This window comes from Xiphophorus maculatus, chromosome 10, assembly GCF_002775205.1.
Source record: "Xiphophorus maculatus strain JP 163 A chromosome 10, X_maculatus-5.0-male, whole genome shotgun sequence".
In the NCBI taxonomy this organism is placed as follows: Eukaryota; Metazoa; Chordata; class Actinopteri; order Cyprinodontiformes; family Poeciliidae; genus Xiphophorus; species Xiphophorus maculatus.
This window is the reverse complement of record NC_036452.1, coordinates 15,676,853-15,690,796: the sequence shown is the minus strand read 5'-3', so window position 1 is coordinate 15,690,796 and position 13,944 is coordinate 15,676,853. Positions and strand designations below refer to the sequence as shown.

The 13,944-nt window shown below is 40.1% G+C and overlaps 2 protein-coding genes across 2 annotated transcripts; both read left to right on the top strand.

Moving 5' to 3' along the window:
- The first annotated feature begins 3,290 nt into the window (after positions 1-3,290).
- Positions 3,291-6,208, top strand: LOC102216994 (homeobox protein Hox-B6b). Its single transcript, XM_005817314.2, has 2 exons — positions 3,291-4,783; positions 5,856-6,208. The coding sequence occupies exons 1-2, from the start codon at positions 4,321-4,323 to the stop codon at positions 6,116-6,118; spliced, it is 726 nt and encodes a 241-aa protein (XP_005817371.2). The 5' UTR covers positions 3,291-4,320; the 3' UTR covers positions 6,119-6,208.
- A 985-nt stretch (positions 6,209-7,193) lies between these two features.
- Positions 7,194-9,693, top strand: hoxb5 (homeobox B5). The gene is made up of 2 exons (XM_023340580.1): positions 7,194-8,033; positions 8,561-9,693. Exons 1-2 carry the CDS (start codon positions 7,364-7,366, stop codon positions 8,806-8,808), a joined length of 918 nt encoding a protein of 305 aa, XP_023196348.1. The 5' UTR covers positions 7,194-7,363; the 3' UTR covers positions 8,809-9,693.
- The last annotated feature ends 4,251 nt before the right edge of the window (positions 9,694-13,944 follow it).

Genomic DNA, 13,944 nt, shown 5'->3' with positions numbered 1-13,944 from the left:
AGATAAATATTTAAATTTTATTTTTTTTGTTGTTGAAATTTTTGAATTTATTTTTTTCTTCTTCACGTTGTTTTTAAAGGCCATACAGTTTAAAAAAACAAAGTTTCTTTGTTTGCTTTACAAATGGAAAACACAGAGATTATTATTAGTAATAATAATAATAATAATAATAATAATAATAATAATAATAATAGAATAACAACAAAGTAAAAACAAAAAGATTTAGATGGTTCTATAAAAATTGTTAAAAATAATCAAAAATTCCGCAATTTATAAAAACAATAAAGCCCAAAAGGTGATCAAAAATAATTTCATAGAGCTCTGTAAATGACTGGAGCAAAACAAACTTCTGATAAAATTGGTGGAGGGGAAAAAAAAAGGTGCATTTTAAACATCTCTATATTCTGTTTGGTTGATTTGCAGCAGAAATGTTTACAGGCCTCGCTGTCTGTTTATCATAATTATGAATTTATTATTAAGCTGAATGCGCCACTATCCCCGCGCAGCTGTGGGCCTCTGGGAGAAAACTAGGCTACTTTTATCAATTCCTTTTCACTCGTTATTTTTTAGGGGGAGTTCTCAAACAAGATTTAATGCACAACTTTGGTTCGGAATGCCTTTAATGCATCCATTTTTTCCCCACTCTTTTTAACTTCGTGTTTCAATAAATAAATAGATACTTAGTCCTTTTTTTTTTTAGAGTTTTTAATTACTAGAGGCACTCAAGGAATTTATGGTTTTATTGCGTCTATAAACGTCGGAAATCCTCTTTTAGTGCTGAAAAACACCAGCAGGCCAGCGGAAAAGATGCGCTCTGACTAAAGCAAAAACGGAAATGAGACCTGAAAAGAACAAGAACTTTAAAAAAAAAAGAAAAGAGATTTCTCTCAGACTTTGTCCCATAAATGAGTCAGTAGTGATATTTTTATTTTTTAATTTTTTGGGAAAATGTTTGTTTACATTTTTTCTGCAGAACGTAATTGAGTTGAAAATGTCTTCAGTTTTTGACCAAACCAGTAATTCTGTGTTTGTGAATATATATATATATATATATATATATATATATATATATATATATATATATATATATATATATATATATATATATATATATATATGTTTTGTTTTTTATCATGTAGTTTAATTCTAAACACAAATATATTTACATCGTAAATTAAACAACAAATAATTTTAATAAGCAGTAAAGCTATATATATATATATATATAGTTGTGACGCATTTGTTGGCGCACAGAGTCCAGAGCAGAGCTCTAAGAAGGTAAACAAACCTTTCACACAGCAGCAGAGGAATCAAGCGCGCCTCCTGTTCACCTCATAACATCTCCACTTTCCTTTCTAATGCCACTTTACAGCCAAGCATTCCTGCTTTGTAACAACAACAAAAAAAGAGAGAGAAAAGAACAAACATGGCGAAGGGAAACCTCGTCCAGAAGCACAAAAAAACCTCTGCGGTTTATGAAAATTTACAACTTTCCCGTGGAAGTTTACGACTCGTCCGGCTCTGGGATTGGTTCGTGGCGGTCATGTGGCCAGCAGGAATGGGAACTTATTCCCCATGAGGTTATAATGCAGCTGCTGTTTTTTGCACCGCTCACTCACCTATAACAGTTTGTTTCACAGTCCCAACCTCCTTTTTTTTTTTTTATTTATTTTTTTTAAATGTTCGGTTTCCCCGAGTCTTCCGTGAGCTGAATCACTTGAAGCTGTTATTGTTGTTCGCCGTGTGATTTTTTTTTTTTTTTTTTTTTTTTTTTTTTTTTTTGGAGGGATGATGGCGCCTCTTGCTCCATCGTGCGCCATGTTCATCTAGCTGCACCTCTGTGGCTTTTGGAAATGAGGGATCAGCACACTTCTGGATGGAGGGATTACTTTCAAGTTGTCACTTAGGCAAAGTGGAGATTTTTTTTGTGTGTGTGTGTGTGTGTGCGTGTGTGTGTGTGTGGGGGGGGGGGGGGGGGGGGGAAGCGAAAGGAGCTCCAGCGGAGTGGCAGCCACGCTGGTGATGATGGATTATCAACAAAGGTAAGGGCACCCTGCTTCTGATTTGCGCTGCTGCTGCTGCTGCTGCGGCTGCTGCTGCTGCTGCGGCTGAGCTGTCACTGCAGGCCTGGTGTTTACATGACTGGGGAAGGGGAAAAGCTCCCCTTTAAGAAAGGGCAGTTATTCAGCGAGCGTGTTTTCTCTTTCTGTTGGTGCCCTTATCACGCAGCTGCTTACTTTGATTAACCCCCGAGGTGCTGCAGCGCCTCCAACCGCCGACATCTGTCTGCTGAAATGAGGGGGAATTGCAGCAAAGGTTTGGCTTTTGAGGCCCTTTTCGGAGTCTGACGGAGTGAAATTTGTGGCTGTAGGCCACAGGCTTGACTTTGTTGATGATGATGAAGGTAAAGATGAGGGTCATGGAGGCCCCGCGCCACCACTGGGTCTCTTATTTGAGATTAACCTAATTTGCCCACAACTTGTTCTGTTTCTTTATATCGTGTTTTGTTGTTCCCCCGGTTTTTTTGTTTGTTTGTTTGTTTGTTGTTGCTTTGTTTATTTCAGGAAAACACGTTTAGAGCCTTTTTGGTGATTTGGCGCACCACCGTCTCCTCATTGCGCTTTTGTCTTTCACAGCAGTTTCGATCTCTTTTTGGACAAAAATCAACCTTTGTCTGCCTTATTTCTGATTTTTAAATTCACATCTTTTCCGGTTTCCTGAATGCATTTTTATTTTTATTTGTTTCCATCTGCTGTGGCGCCTCCGCTGCGCGTCGATGCGTTATTTTCAGAACCAGAAATTGATTCAAAATTTGATTCAAAATAGAAAAAAAAAAAAAAAAAAGAATCTTTTCATGCTTTTACAAAACAGTTATTAATGTTTAGGATTTTACGTCCACTGAAACATGCTAAAATATATAATTTTTCCCTTTAAAGTCTGAACAATACACTTGCAAAATGTTTAAAGAAAACAAAAGTTCATTGGATGTAATGCAGAAAAATCTTATTCGATTGTTTTTTCATAAGTTTTCTTAAAAGAAAAACTAACAAAAAAAAGAAGTTATATATATATATATATATATATATATATATATATATATATATATATATATATATATATATATATATATATATAGAGAGAGAGAGAGAGAGAGAGAGAGAGAGAGAGAGAGAGAGAGAGAGAGAGAGAGAGAGAGAGAGAGAGAGAGAGAGAGAGAGAAGGAGGCTTTTTTATATAAGCGAAAATATAAACCTGCTGCAAATGTTGCTCTGATTAATTTTGTGATAAATATGAGATATTCGTTATTCTCCCTTTCGAATAAACTTAAATCATTAGCATTTAACTGCGTGGATTGACTTGAGTGTTCTTCTTTGTTTATTTATTTAATTATTTACTTATTTACTCCTCTGTTCAGCATGCAAAAATCCGCATGTTTTCATTTGAGAGCGAAGGATTTGACCCACAAGATTGAAACGAACTAAAACGCAACGATTTAGTTGCTTGATCTTGACATTTGTGTTGCCATCAGGCGAACAGACGCCGATGCATGTGGCGAAGCGATGCACATACCTGAAACTTAGCCCACCTTTTCTTTTATTAAACCTGTGGGACGGCCGTGCACTCGGTCGGTGTGTGTTAATTGCGATGGGGATGAAGGTGGTGACGATGATGGCGCTTGAGCGAGTCCTTCCTGCGTGCGGCTCCCTGCACGTCAGAGTCGCATCTGGACACATCAGCAGGGGACGCGCACCTTTAGGGAAACGAAAGCGTGAGATGAGACCAGTCAGTTGCCGCTTGTTCAGACGCTGCATTGAGAATGAAGTGTTTAACCGCCCTGGTTCTGATCAAAGTGGGTTAATTAATAGGGCGGAAGTGGAAATTGAGAGGGGAGAGTAAAGCAGAGATAATTGTTTTGTTTTGATTTTTGCTTATACCTGCGCGTGCTTTGGGTCTAACAAATGGCGTGTTTCTTTTTTGTTTGTATGTTTGTTTTTTGTTAATTATGCAATTCTGTGAGTTTAAAGTGTGCCTTTATGTGAGCGCGCGTAAAGACCGACTGGCTCGAGCGCTTCATTTCGATTCACCGGGGACTCCTGTGCGCAACAAGAGCCCCCCATGGGTGCAATAGAGCAAGCACAGACGGCGGTGATTGGCCAGAGGTTGATCAGATGGTACACTTCCCCTCTGTATCCGGTGGCACCTCACAGCCCCCCTTTCAGCAAAAACCAAATCTCCGATAAAGTAATGGCAAAAGCACTTGGACTATAAAAGACAACAAATCATATTCCTCCGGAGTAAATACACCCCGTTGTCCACCCAATGAGTTCCTATTTCGTTAACTCAACTTTCCCCGTGTCTCTACCGGGAGGACAGGACTCTCTCCTGGGTCAGATACCGCTCTACTCCTCGGGATACACGGACCCGTTGAGGCACTACTCCAACGCGGCCACGTATGGAGCGGCCAACATGCAGGAGAAGGTCTACCCGGCTTCCTACTACCAGCAGTCGGGCGCGGCGGCGGCGGCGGCCATCTACGGCCGCGCTGCCGCCGGCGGCGGAGCGCCGTGCGACTACAACCCCGTGGGCACGTTCTACAAAGACGCGGAGGGCTCGTGCGCCTTCTCGAGCGGCCGCGAGGAGCAGCCGCTGTTCGTCACTCAGGAGCACCAGCAGCGCAAGGCGGAGTGCGCGGAGCAAGCTGTCAGCATGAGCGGCAGCATCGACGACAAGTCCTCCACTCTCATCTACCCCTGGATGCAGAGGATGAACGCCTGCTCCGCCGGTGAGTGCGCGCGCTCCTTTTTTTTTTTTTTTTTTTTTTTTTTTTTTAACCTCACTTATGTTAAGAATAAAAATTTAAAAAATATATATTTTTTATGTATCAACTTTGCAAAGTTTAAGCACGCGTGGAAGCCGGACAGAAGACTAGATAAGGACTGTATGTGCTGATCTTCGTGCGTTATCGCAGTTTTGACCGCAAACACCGGACTGCACGCGCGCACCCAGCAACGCACGCACTGACTGGGCCTGCACGAAGCCCGTGTCACATGGTCCTTTTCAGATTTTAAGACAAAAAATCTTCAAGTATCATATTAGAATAGAAAAGAATAGAATAGAATAGAACTAAAAGACGTATTATTTATAGAATGAAATCGCAGGTGTTCAACAGCAGTACATATATATATATATATATATATATATATATATATATATATATATATATATATATATATATATATATATATATATATATATATATATATATATATATATATATATATATATATATATATATATATATATATATATATGCATGAACGAATAGAAACAAACCCAACTGAGCATGCATGAAATAACAGAAAGATGCACATGACGACGAGTGATCGAGATAATTTACAGCAGGTTGATTTTCATAGTTACCCACAGTGCATTACTGTCAGAGACGTGCACTAGAAGATATATAGCTTAAAATGTAAACAACGTGAGTTCACCCCACACTGGGTCGATTTAATGTCATTTTACATGATTCTACATGGATGGACTATATTGCGTCCTTTTGGGGGGGCGGGGGGGGTGGGGGGAATGATATCCTACTATAAAATATAGATTTTCTTTTCCAAAATATCGTCTTAGTGAGATATTTGCAGTCTGCTAAACGCAAATCAAGAAAGAAAACGTTACAAATATGCGAACACATTTCAGTCAAATATCTGCAAAGTTTCATCATGACTGTCATTTTGTCATTTTGTTATTTTATTTTATCTAAGCTAAATCTCCCTTTGTAGTTTTAATGATTTGCAGGTGAATTTAGTTTTCGTGCTTTTATTTATTTATTTATTTATTTTGGATTGCAGGCCCATTTGGGAGCAGCGGCCGCAGAGGCCGGCAGACCTACACCCGCTACCAGACCCTGGAGCTGGAGAAGGAGTTCCACTTCAACCGCTACCTGACCCGGAGGCGCCGGATAGAAATCTCCCACGCCCTGTGCCTGACGGAGAGACAGATCAAAATCTGGTTCCAGAACCGCAGGATGAAGTGGAAAAAGGAGAACAAACTCCTGAATCCCTCAAAGACAGCCGAGGAGGAGGAACAGGAGCAGGCGGAGAAGAAGAGCTAAACTACAAAGGGGACTCTGAGACAAAAAAAAAATGACGAAGAAGAAACGCTTGAATGTGTGCGTGCGTGTGTGTGTGTGTGTGTGTGTGTGTGTGTGTGTGTGTGTGTGTGTGTGTGCGTGCGGGTGTGTGTGCGTGTGTACACATAAAATGATGTATAAATTCTTTGTAGATATAAGAAGTGCTGCAGAAACCCCACGTTAGAGACGTGTAGAGTGACTTTGAGTATTTGCACGGTGACTCTGTCCGCATTTATCAGGTCCTCCTCTGTTTGTTTGTCCTTGTGCTCGTGTCTTTATTTTAGAGGACTATGCAACAAACCGCCAAACTGTAAATAAAACCCAGTGTTTATAGTTCTCAGTGTTGTTACCTCATCACTATCGGCCCGCTGGGCGCCACCTTTATTTAATCTCAGTGCCATTAAAGCAGGTTTTTATTTTGTCCCTTGTTGTGTAGCTGCGCTGATGTGACTCTGTGATATAGTCTTTAGGCTTGTTGTTTACCGATGAGTTCAATTTGTACAAATGTTATTTATTGTTGTCCCACGTGTTCAATGCACATCTGGATATTGTGTGCAATATTTTCTTTAGGGGAATTGTATATATAAGAAAAATAAAGGCTTTTTGATGTAAATCTGCAAAATCTGCTCTCATTCTTCCTAAAAAAAATATTATTATTGCCCTCATTATCATTACCGTGGCGTCTCTGCTGCCGTTCATGCCACCCATAAGGCCCATAAAATGATATAACATCAAAGCAAAGAGTGAAATAAATTCTGGTTCGACGCACTGTAGCGCAACATGACAACAGCGGGGCTGATAAACTTTCTGTTATGTGTTACCTGAGCCTGCTGTGGCCTGTTGTTATGAGCCGGTTTACAGAGATGATGGATGGACTCCGCGCGGCCTCGCAGCGATGCCGCCATTGTCCAGCAGATGGCGCTCGCTGCCTGCGCGGCTCTCGGGGGCGCAGCGGGGAGGCACCATTGACTGGAGCCTAACGACCATTATTTCGTCATCATTTGTAACCATGGAGCATGAATTACCTCTTGAAGTCATCAGTGAGGATTTACGACTGGTCAACAAAGGCACGTGATTCCCGAGCGCTCTCCCATATTTGGCCGCATACCTGGCAAAGTACAGTAGGGCTTCATTGCTTATAATTCATGATTGCGTCCATAAATCGTGCAAGCACACAGGATTATAGCGACAAAGATCTACAAATCGAGGCTTTAAAAATCCAAGCAAATGAGCTCTTACTTTGTAAACTCGTTCTCAGGGCGCTATCCAAATGGCTCCGACTATCAGTTACTAAATTATGGGACTAACGGCGCTGTGAGCGGCTCCTTCAGAGACCCTGGCACCATGCACTCCGGGTCTTTCGGCTACAACTACAATGGCATGGACCTAACCGTGAACCGCAACAACACCGGCGGCCACTTCGGCGCCGTGCGGGAGGACGCCCGGGGATTCGCGCCGGACGCCCGCTACAGACAGACGCCCAACTGCTCGCTCTCGTCCCCGGATCCGGTGCCGCCTTCGTGCGCCACGGCCGGCCGGGATCCGCTGGAGCTCAAGAGCCCCTCTCCCCCCTCTGACCGGAGCGCGACCTCTTCATCGGGTGGCAACAGCCTCGGCAAAGCCGGGGGCGCGCACTTCGCGGAGATAGAGGACGCAGCGGCAGCAGCAGCAGCAGCCGCCGCCGCCGCCGCCGCCGTCGCTGCCGAGACCGAGGAAGGCGCGCACAGCAGCGGCGGCGGTGGCGGCGGAGTCTCCGGCGCGGCATCCAGGGCGCAGCAGCAACAGCAGCAGCAGCAGCAGCACCAGGAACCCAACGCCACCTCCTCCACTCCCACACCAAATGAGTGCCAAACGCCACAAATATTCCCCTGGATGCGGAAACTGCACATAAGCCATGGTATATCCACACACGTCTAATATTATTGTGTTTGGAGGGGATGTCACGCTGCCGGTGTGCCATTAATCTGTCAGGCGTTGCATGAGTGAGCAGGCTGGTGGAACACAGGGCAGCATTTGTTAGATGTTTGTGGGCTTGTTCGCTTGTTTGTTTTGTCGGCGGAGGTTTAGAAACCCACGGCTGAGAGAGACCGCTTTGTGAAATCATGAAATCTGGATTAAATGCGCGCAAAAAATGATAGGGACGCGCCTTCTGTGAGGGCTGCGAATAGGAGAGGCGGCAATAACTGACAGTTTGCATGTTTGCATGCTTTCCCCCACTCTTTGCACCATCCCATGCTCCATCATAAAAAAAGCCCCAGAAAAAAAAAACAAAAAAAACAATAATAATAAGAATAAAAACAATTAAATAAACTGGCAGTATCCTCCCCCTATAGAAAGTTGTTCTGCTAATTTTCTGGATACTTTTTTATTTTTATTTATTATTTTGTGTGTGTGTGTGTGTGTGTGTGTGTGTGCAAAATGTAGATATGACTGGACCTGACGGGAAAAGGGCCCGAACCGCGTACACCCGCTACCAGACGCTAGAGCTGGAGAAAGAGTTTCACTTCAATAGGTACCTAACCAGACGGCGGAGGATAGAGATAGCCCACGCCCTGTGTCTTTCCGAGAGACAGATCAAAATCTGGTTTCAGAACCGCAGGATGAAGTGGAAGAAGGACAATAAGCTGAAAAGTATGAGCCTTGTGACGGGAGGCAGCGCCTTCCACAACTGAGCAACTTTTTTCTTTTTGCTTTGTTTTTGGGAGGCAAGGGTACAACAACAACAACAACAACAACAACAAAAAAGGAACAAACAAAAAACAAAAGAAAAGTGTTAATAATATCCCCCCCAAAAAGAGAGAGAAAAATGATGAGTACTGTAAAGCTTTTGAAAGCGCAGCACCTTCCAGCATGCCATTGTGATAGAAAAAAAAAAAAAAAAAGAAGAAGTATTCTGTGGTCTTAAAATGCCATTTTTAGTTTACTGTTGTTGTACTATCATAGCTTAGATGTCCTATTTGGGGTTGGGGAGGTAAAAAAAAAAAAAAGAATAATAAGATGTAAATATCATTCTGGGAATTTGTCTCTCTTTCTGTCTCTTCTGTCTCTTAGAGTTGAGCTCTTTATTGTAACTTCTTGACGGTCTAACAGGAGTAAAGAAAATCATTGTACAGTTAAAGAAGAAGAAGAAGAAAAAAAAAATCCCAAACCATATGCTGCTCTTCATTGAATGTAAAGCGCTTTTAGTGATGGTTATTTGTGGCCAAAATCCATAGAAAAGTTTCATAAGCAAGCCAATGTGTAGCTCTATAGGATACGTTGTGCGTTTTTTTTTTAAAAAAAAAAAAGATTATTACTATTATTATTATTATTATTATTCTAATTATTCTAATTATTATTGTTTAGAATAACAAGCAATGCAAGTGTATTCAACCTGTCAATGTGATGAATTTTTAGTGCAAAGGGTTATTCTGTGGATATAGGCAGTGATGTGAGCTTTTTGGAGCTTTTTGTATTTGTACGTGAACTCATAGCGCTTGAAAAATAAACTTTCCCTCGGTTGATTTCGTGTGCAGTGAAATATCGGTTAGAATAAAAGCAAATAAGCAAAAACTGCCTGACTTTTCCTGAGTTGTTTCTTTTAGCGCAGGAAGGCATATCAACTCTCAGCCAAATTAATGATTAGCCCATGAGGCGGCGTTGCGTTTTAAACGCGCTTTTCCCTCCGTTTAAAGAGAAAGAGAAGACTTTTTCAGACTTACCTCTGCTGGACTCCCTGAAGCGAGACGAGTTTGTTTTTGTTGTTTTTTTTTCTTCCACGGGAGAAATCCTGATCAAATCCATCTCTCATAATGACAATGATAATAGTAATAATAATAAAAAAAAGGGACTTCTTTGGGCTCAAAAGGTATATTGGCAAGGCAGAAGTTGGTAAAAAATACCTCCTTACCAAAGATTGTAAAGGCCTATATTACTTACAGACTGTGAAAAGTCACGTGAGGTCCATAAAGTTGGTTTTATGGTTTTGGGGAGTAGACAATGTACTATATAATTCACAACCTTGAATGAAAGTGACGGCTTAACTGCATGGATGGGACTGCAAAGGGTGGACTTGGGAAGGAGAGATGTCCAGTCATGTTTTTAGTCAGCTTGAACCGACGAGGAAGTTAAAAAAATGTTTGTTCCTTTATTTTTATTTTAGATTCAGTCCTTGGTACGGTCTAATAAAAGTGAATACGTATTTAAAACGTTATATTTTGGAAGATTTTGTGCAATATTTCTAATTTGAAATAATGTCAATTTGACAACTGGACTCACTTAACAAAATAACCATCAACCAACTTACCCAACTAATTATTACAAACTATTAAGTTAATTTTGCTCTCGTGTTTTGTTCTCTCTTTCTTAAAGAAATTAGTACTAAGAACACGTTTGTGTCTAAGAGATTAAATTAAAGATTAAATAGCATAAATATTTTTATATACTATTTTTATAAGAATATACCTAATAATGACGCTATGCTGCTTTCCTAAAACAAACGCCTCATTGTCCAACAGAGCCCAGAAAAGCTGGTGTGTTGATAAGTGCCACGTTATGACTGAATATATCAACTCTGTAAAAGTTACAAACTGTTGAAGCATTTCTAATTTGAACCTTAAAGCTTGTTAAAGTTATGGAAGTTCAACTTTCACTGAAGAGTAGTTGCGTAGCTTTGAGCAGCCATTGCAGTAAAGTAGTTAAATTCCCTTCAGCTTTTTAAAAAGTGTAGATCAATTGAAACATTTATAAAGTTTTTAAGTATATTTCATCTGACAGCTAAGATGAAGGGCAACAACAGGCTTAGGAAGCACATGTTGTTAGCGGTAATGCTAACCACATGTACGATGTTAGCATTATCGCTGTCACTTTGCTACCAGAGGTAGGTAAACTTGACTGGTTTTCTTTTTCTTTTTACTCTAACAAGGAATATTAGCCTCTTTTCTAACCACAGCTAATATGTCCTGTTAATTGACAACATTTAGCTCACGGCTAAGAAGCTCAGGTTGGTAACTCGTTTGACTTTAGCATGCTAAATAGCACTGTTGCTAAAATAGTTCAAGCTGGGATATTCTTATATTCTTGCTCAAACACGGAAACCATCTCGACCACAAGTCTTATTACAGTATGTAAATTTTTTTTTATTTTTTTTTTACAAAGTTGATATATTAATTCATAATACAACTTAAATAAACAAATCAGGTTTATTGTTTGCTAACTGAGAACAATGGCAAACTTAACTAATGTTTCACTTCAAATTGAAAACTTAAGTGATATTTGTTTCCAAAAGGAAGTTATTAATATTGTTAGACTTGAGCACTACTTTTACAAAGTTGATTAAAAAAAAAAACATATTAAATGGACTAATATATACGCTTCGAAAATAATTTTTTATAGTGTACCTTTTAAGGGAGAATAAAAAAATGCGTCTCCTACACTCTTACTGTGTGAGAAAACGGTATGGCTGATATGTTTGCCTTGCTAATTAAAATAAAATCCAGATTCCTAAACAGATTTTAACACGTCAATTTCAGCCAATGAAGATCTTCTATCTCGTGCTGCTCCGCTTTTGGCGCATCGGTAAATATTAGTGGCAATATATTGTTTCCAAATGAGAAAAACATACATAATAAAGTGCTTTATTTTCAACATCACAATAAAAGTCGGAGGAAAAACAAACCTCTCTAAGCACAATCGGGCTGCCGTGGAGCGAACTTGAGCGGGTGATTTATGCCTTTCCGCGGAGTCACTGAGCGGCCAAAGGTGAAGTCTCGGACATCTGCGAGCTGGACTTAGGCTGAAATCCCAGCCTGAACCCATCGCGGAGTGTCTAGCAACTAATAATAAAATATAATGAAGGAAGTAGGAAGCTGTATTACCCAACTAATTTCAGGTAAAAATGAAAGAAAGAAAAAAAAAAGTTAAAAGTAGTGGTGGGCTATATATGAGTTCCAGACATTTCCCACATATTCATAACTATTAAGTGGCAATTTAGCCAGCGTAATGAGTATTGCATATTGATAGGGGTAATCTGTGCCCGGATCTCATGCATAATTCATTGAAGCAGGGGATCATCGGCGGGTCAGGAGACGATAGACTGCAGCCACAGATGCGTCAGGAGGAAGGAAACGCGCTGCAGCCAGACTTTGCACTGTCACTACTCCGAGCCTCAAGAGTGCTGACAAAAGGCTGTTTGCAGAAAAAGAAGGCTAAATGTTCTATCTATGATTGTTAATAATGACATATGCTTTTATCATCAGTGACATTTTTGTTTTGATAGATAGAAACCTCTAAACAAAAACTTAAGATAGAGAATTCATTGCTTGTTTTATTTATTATGCTTTAGAATAAAAACACATGAATGATTTTTATTGTTATTTTGAGAGCTCTCTTTTTTTATCACAACTATTGTTATTTCAACAGTTTGTGTTTGTGCAAAAATGTATACCTTTTTATTGCTGGTATACTCAAATACAAGAAAAGGATTTACATTTCATTTAGATTTTCTATCAAAATTAATTTGATTCACTTTTGTTTATTTAAAAATGATGATGATGATGATGATAAAGTAGATGAAACAAATGTCACCTTGCGCATCTTTTTTGGGGGGGGGGGGCTGGTCGGTTTTACGTGCGCTGACGAACATCTGTCTGTGTGTGTGAGAGGGGAGGTGCTGTGATGCAGCAGTTCTGCCAGCAGAGGGCGCCTCAGACCGACCGGGCGGATGATGGATGAGTTTGTTTCCCCTCCCTTTCAGGTCAGGCTCTTATCAGCGATAGGTTACCAAGCAGAAGCAAGCCGAGTGGTTCGTTGGTTAAGTCTTTGGGTTCAGTGGTGTAAATAAAGCTTCTCTGAGCTGCAGGATGCTTCTGCGGATTCTCATTTGTTTTAAAAGTTGCAAACACTTGTAAGAATAAGCATAAAAGATTTATATTTATTGTTTAAAAAAAAAAAAAAAACCAATACTGAGCAATAATAAAGTGCTTGTAGGAAAATGAAAGACTTCTGCACTTCAAATTGGCCGTACATGGACAATGAATAAATAATTAAATAAAAATACTGTGCGTAGTGGCGAAAAGGGGAGGATGATGAAGTGAAAGAGCGTTGCAAAGAGACAAGAACAAATATTTCATCCAGCAAATATGTTAATATCTCAGATGGATATAATAAATATTCATAAAGGATGTTGCCTTGGGGAAGCTTTGTTTATTCGCTGTCAGCCGTACCCTTTAAACTAGAATCACTGGATTATGTACACAGTGCTTTGCTATAGTATTCCTACCCCTCTAACTGTTTCACAGGCTGCCATACACATGATATAATCTGTTGGCTGGAACAACAGATTATATCATAACATTATGAAATAAAACTGTGAAAGTACTTCTTGTCATTCTTCCATTTAAAATCTGAAAAGTGTGGCATGTCTTTGTATTCAGCCTGTCTGAGTCAGTATTTTGTAGAACTGTTTTGCTGAAAATAGCCACAAGTTGCATAAGTAGATTTAAAATTTGTGGTCCTTATCCTTTGCCAAATTGCTCCACATCAGTCGGATTAGATTAGATTATTTTTCCACAGTTGACGCTATAAACTTGTGTTGCTCAAAAGGAAGAATTTTGAGCAACTCTCGATCTCAAGAGTTTTGCCACCTTTAACAGGTTGCCATCAAGGATTGCCCACCATTTAATTCTACTATTCTAGTCAACTCTGATCAGTTTTCCTGTACCTGTTGGAGGAAAGCGCTCTCACAGCATGAGGCTGCCACTACCATGCTTCACAGTGGGATGGGCCGTTCAGGGTGATGTGTGTTGTTTTTCTGATTCACAAAGCATTTG

What these genes read in the sequence shown, in the direction of transcription:
- LOC102216994 (XM_005817314.2), top strand. Translation starts at nt 4,321, where the DNA reads ATGAGTTCCTATTTCGTTAACTCAACTTTCCCCGTGTCTCTACCGGGA. An exon ending in GATGAACGCCTGCTCCGCCG is followed by an intron (nt 4,784 to 5,855) that starts GTGAGTGCGCGC and finishes TTTGGATTGCAG; the next exon opens with GCCCATTTGGGAGCAGCGGC.
- hoxb5 (XM_023340580.1), top strand. Translation starts at nt 7,364, where the DNA reads ATGAGCTCTTACTTTGTAAACTCGTTCTCAGGGCGCTATCCAAATGGC. An exon ending in GAAACTGCACATAAGCCATG is followed by an intron (nt 8,034 to 8,560) that starts GTATATCCACAC and finishes TGCAAAATGTAG; the next exon opens with ATATGACTGGACCTGACGGG.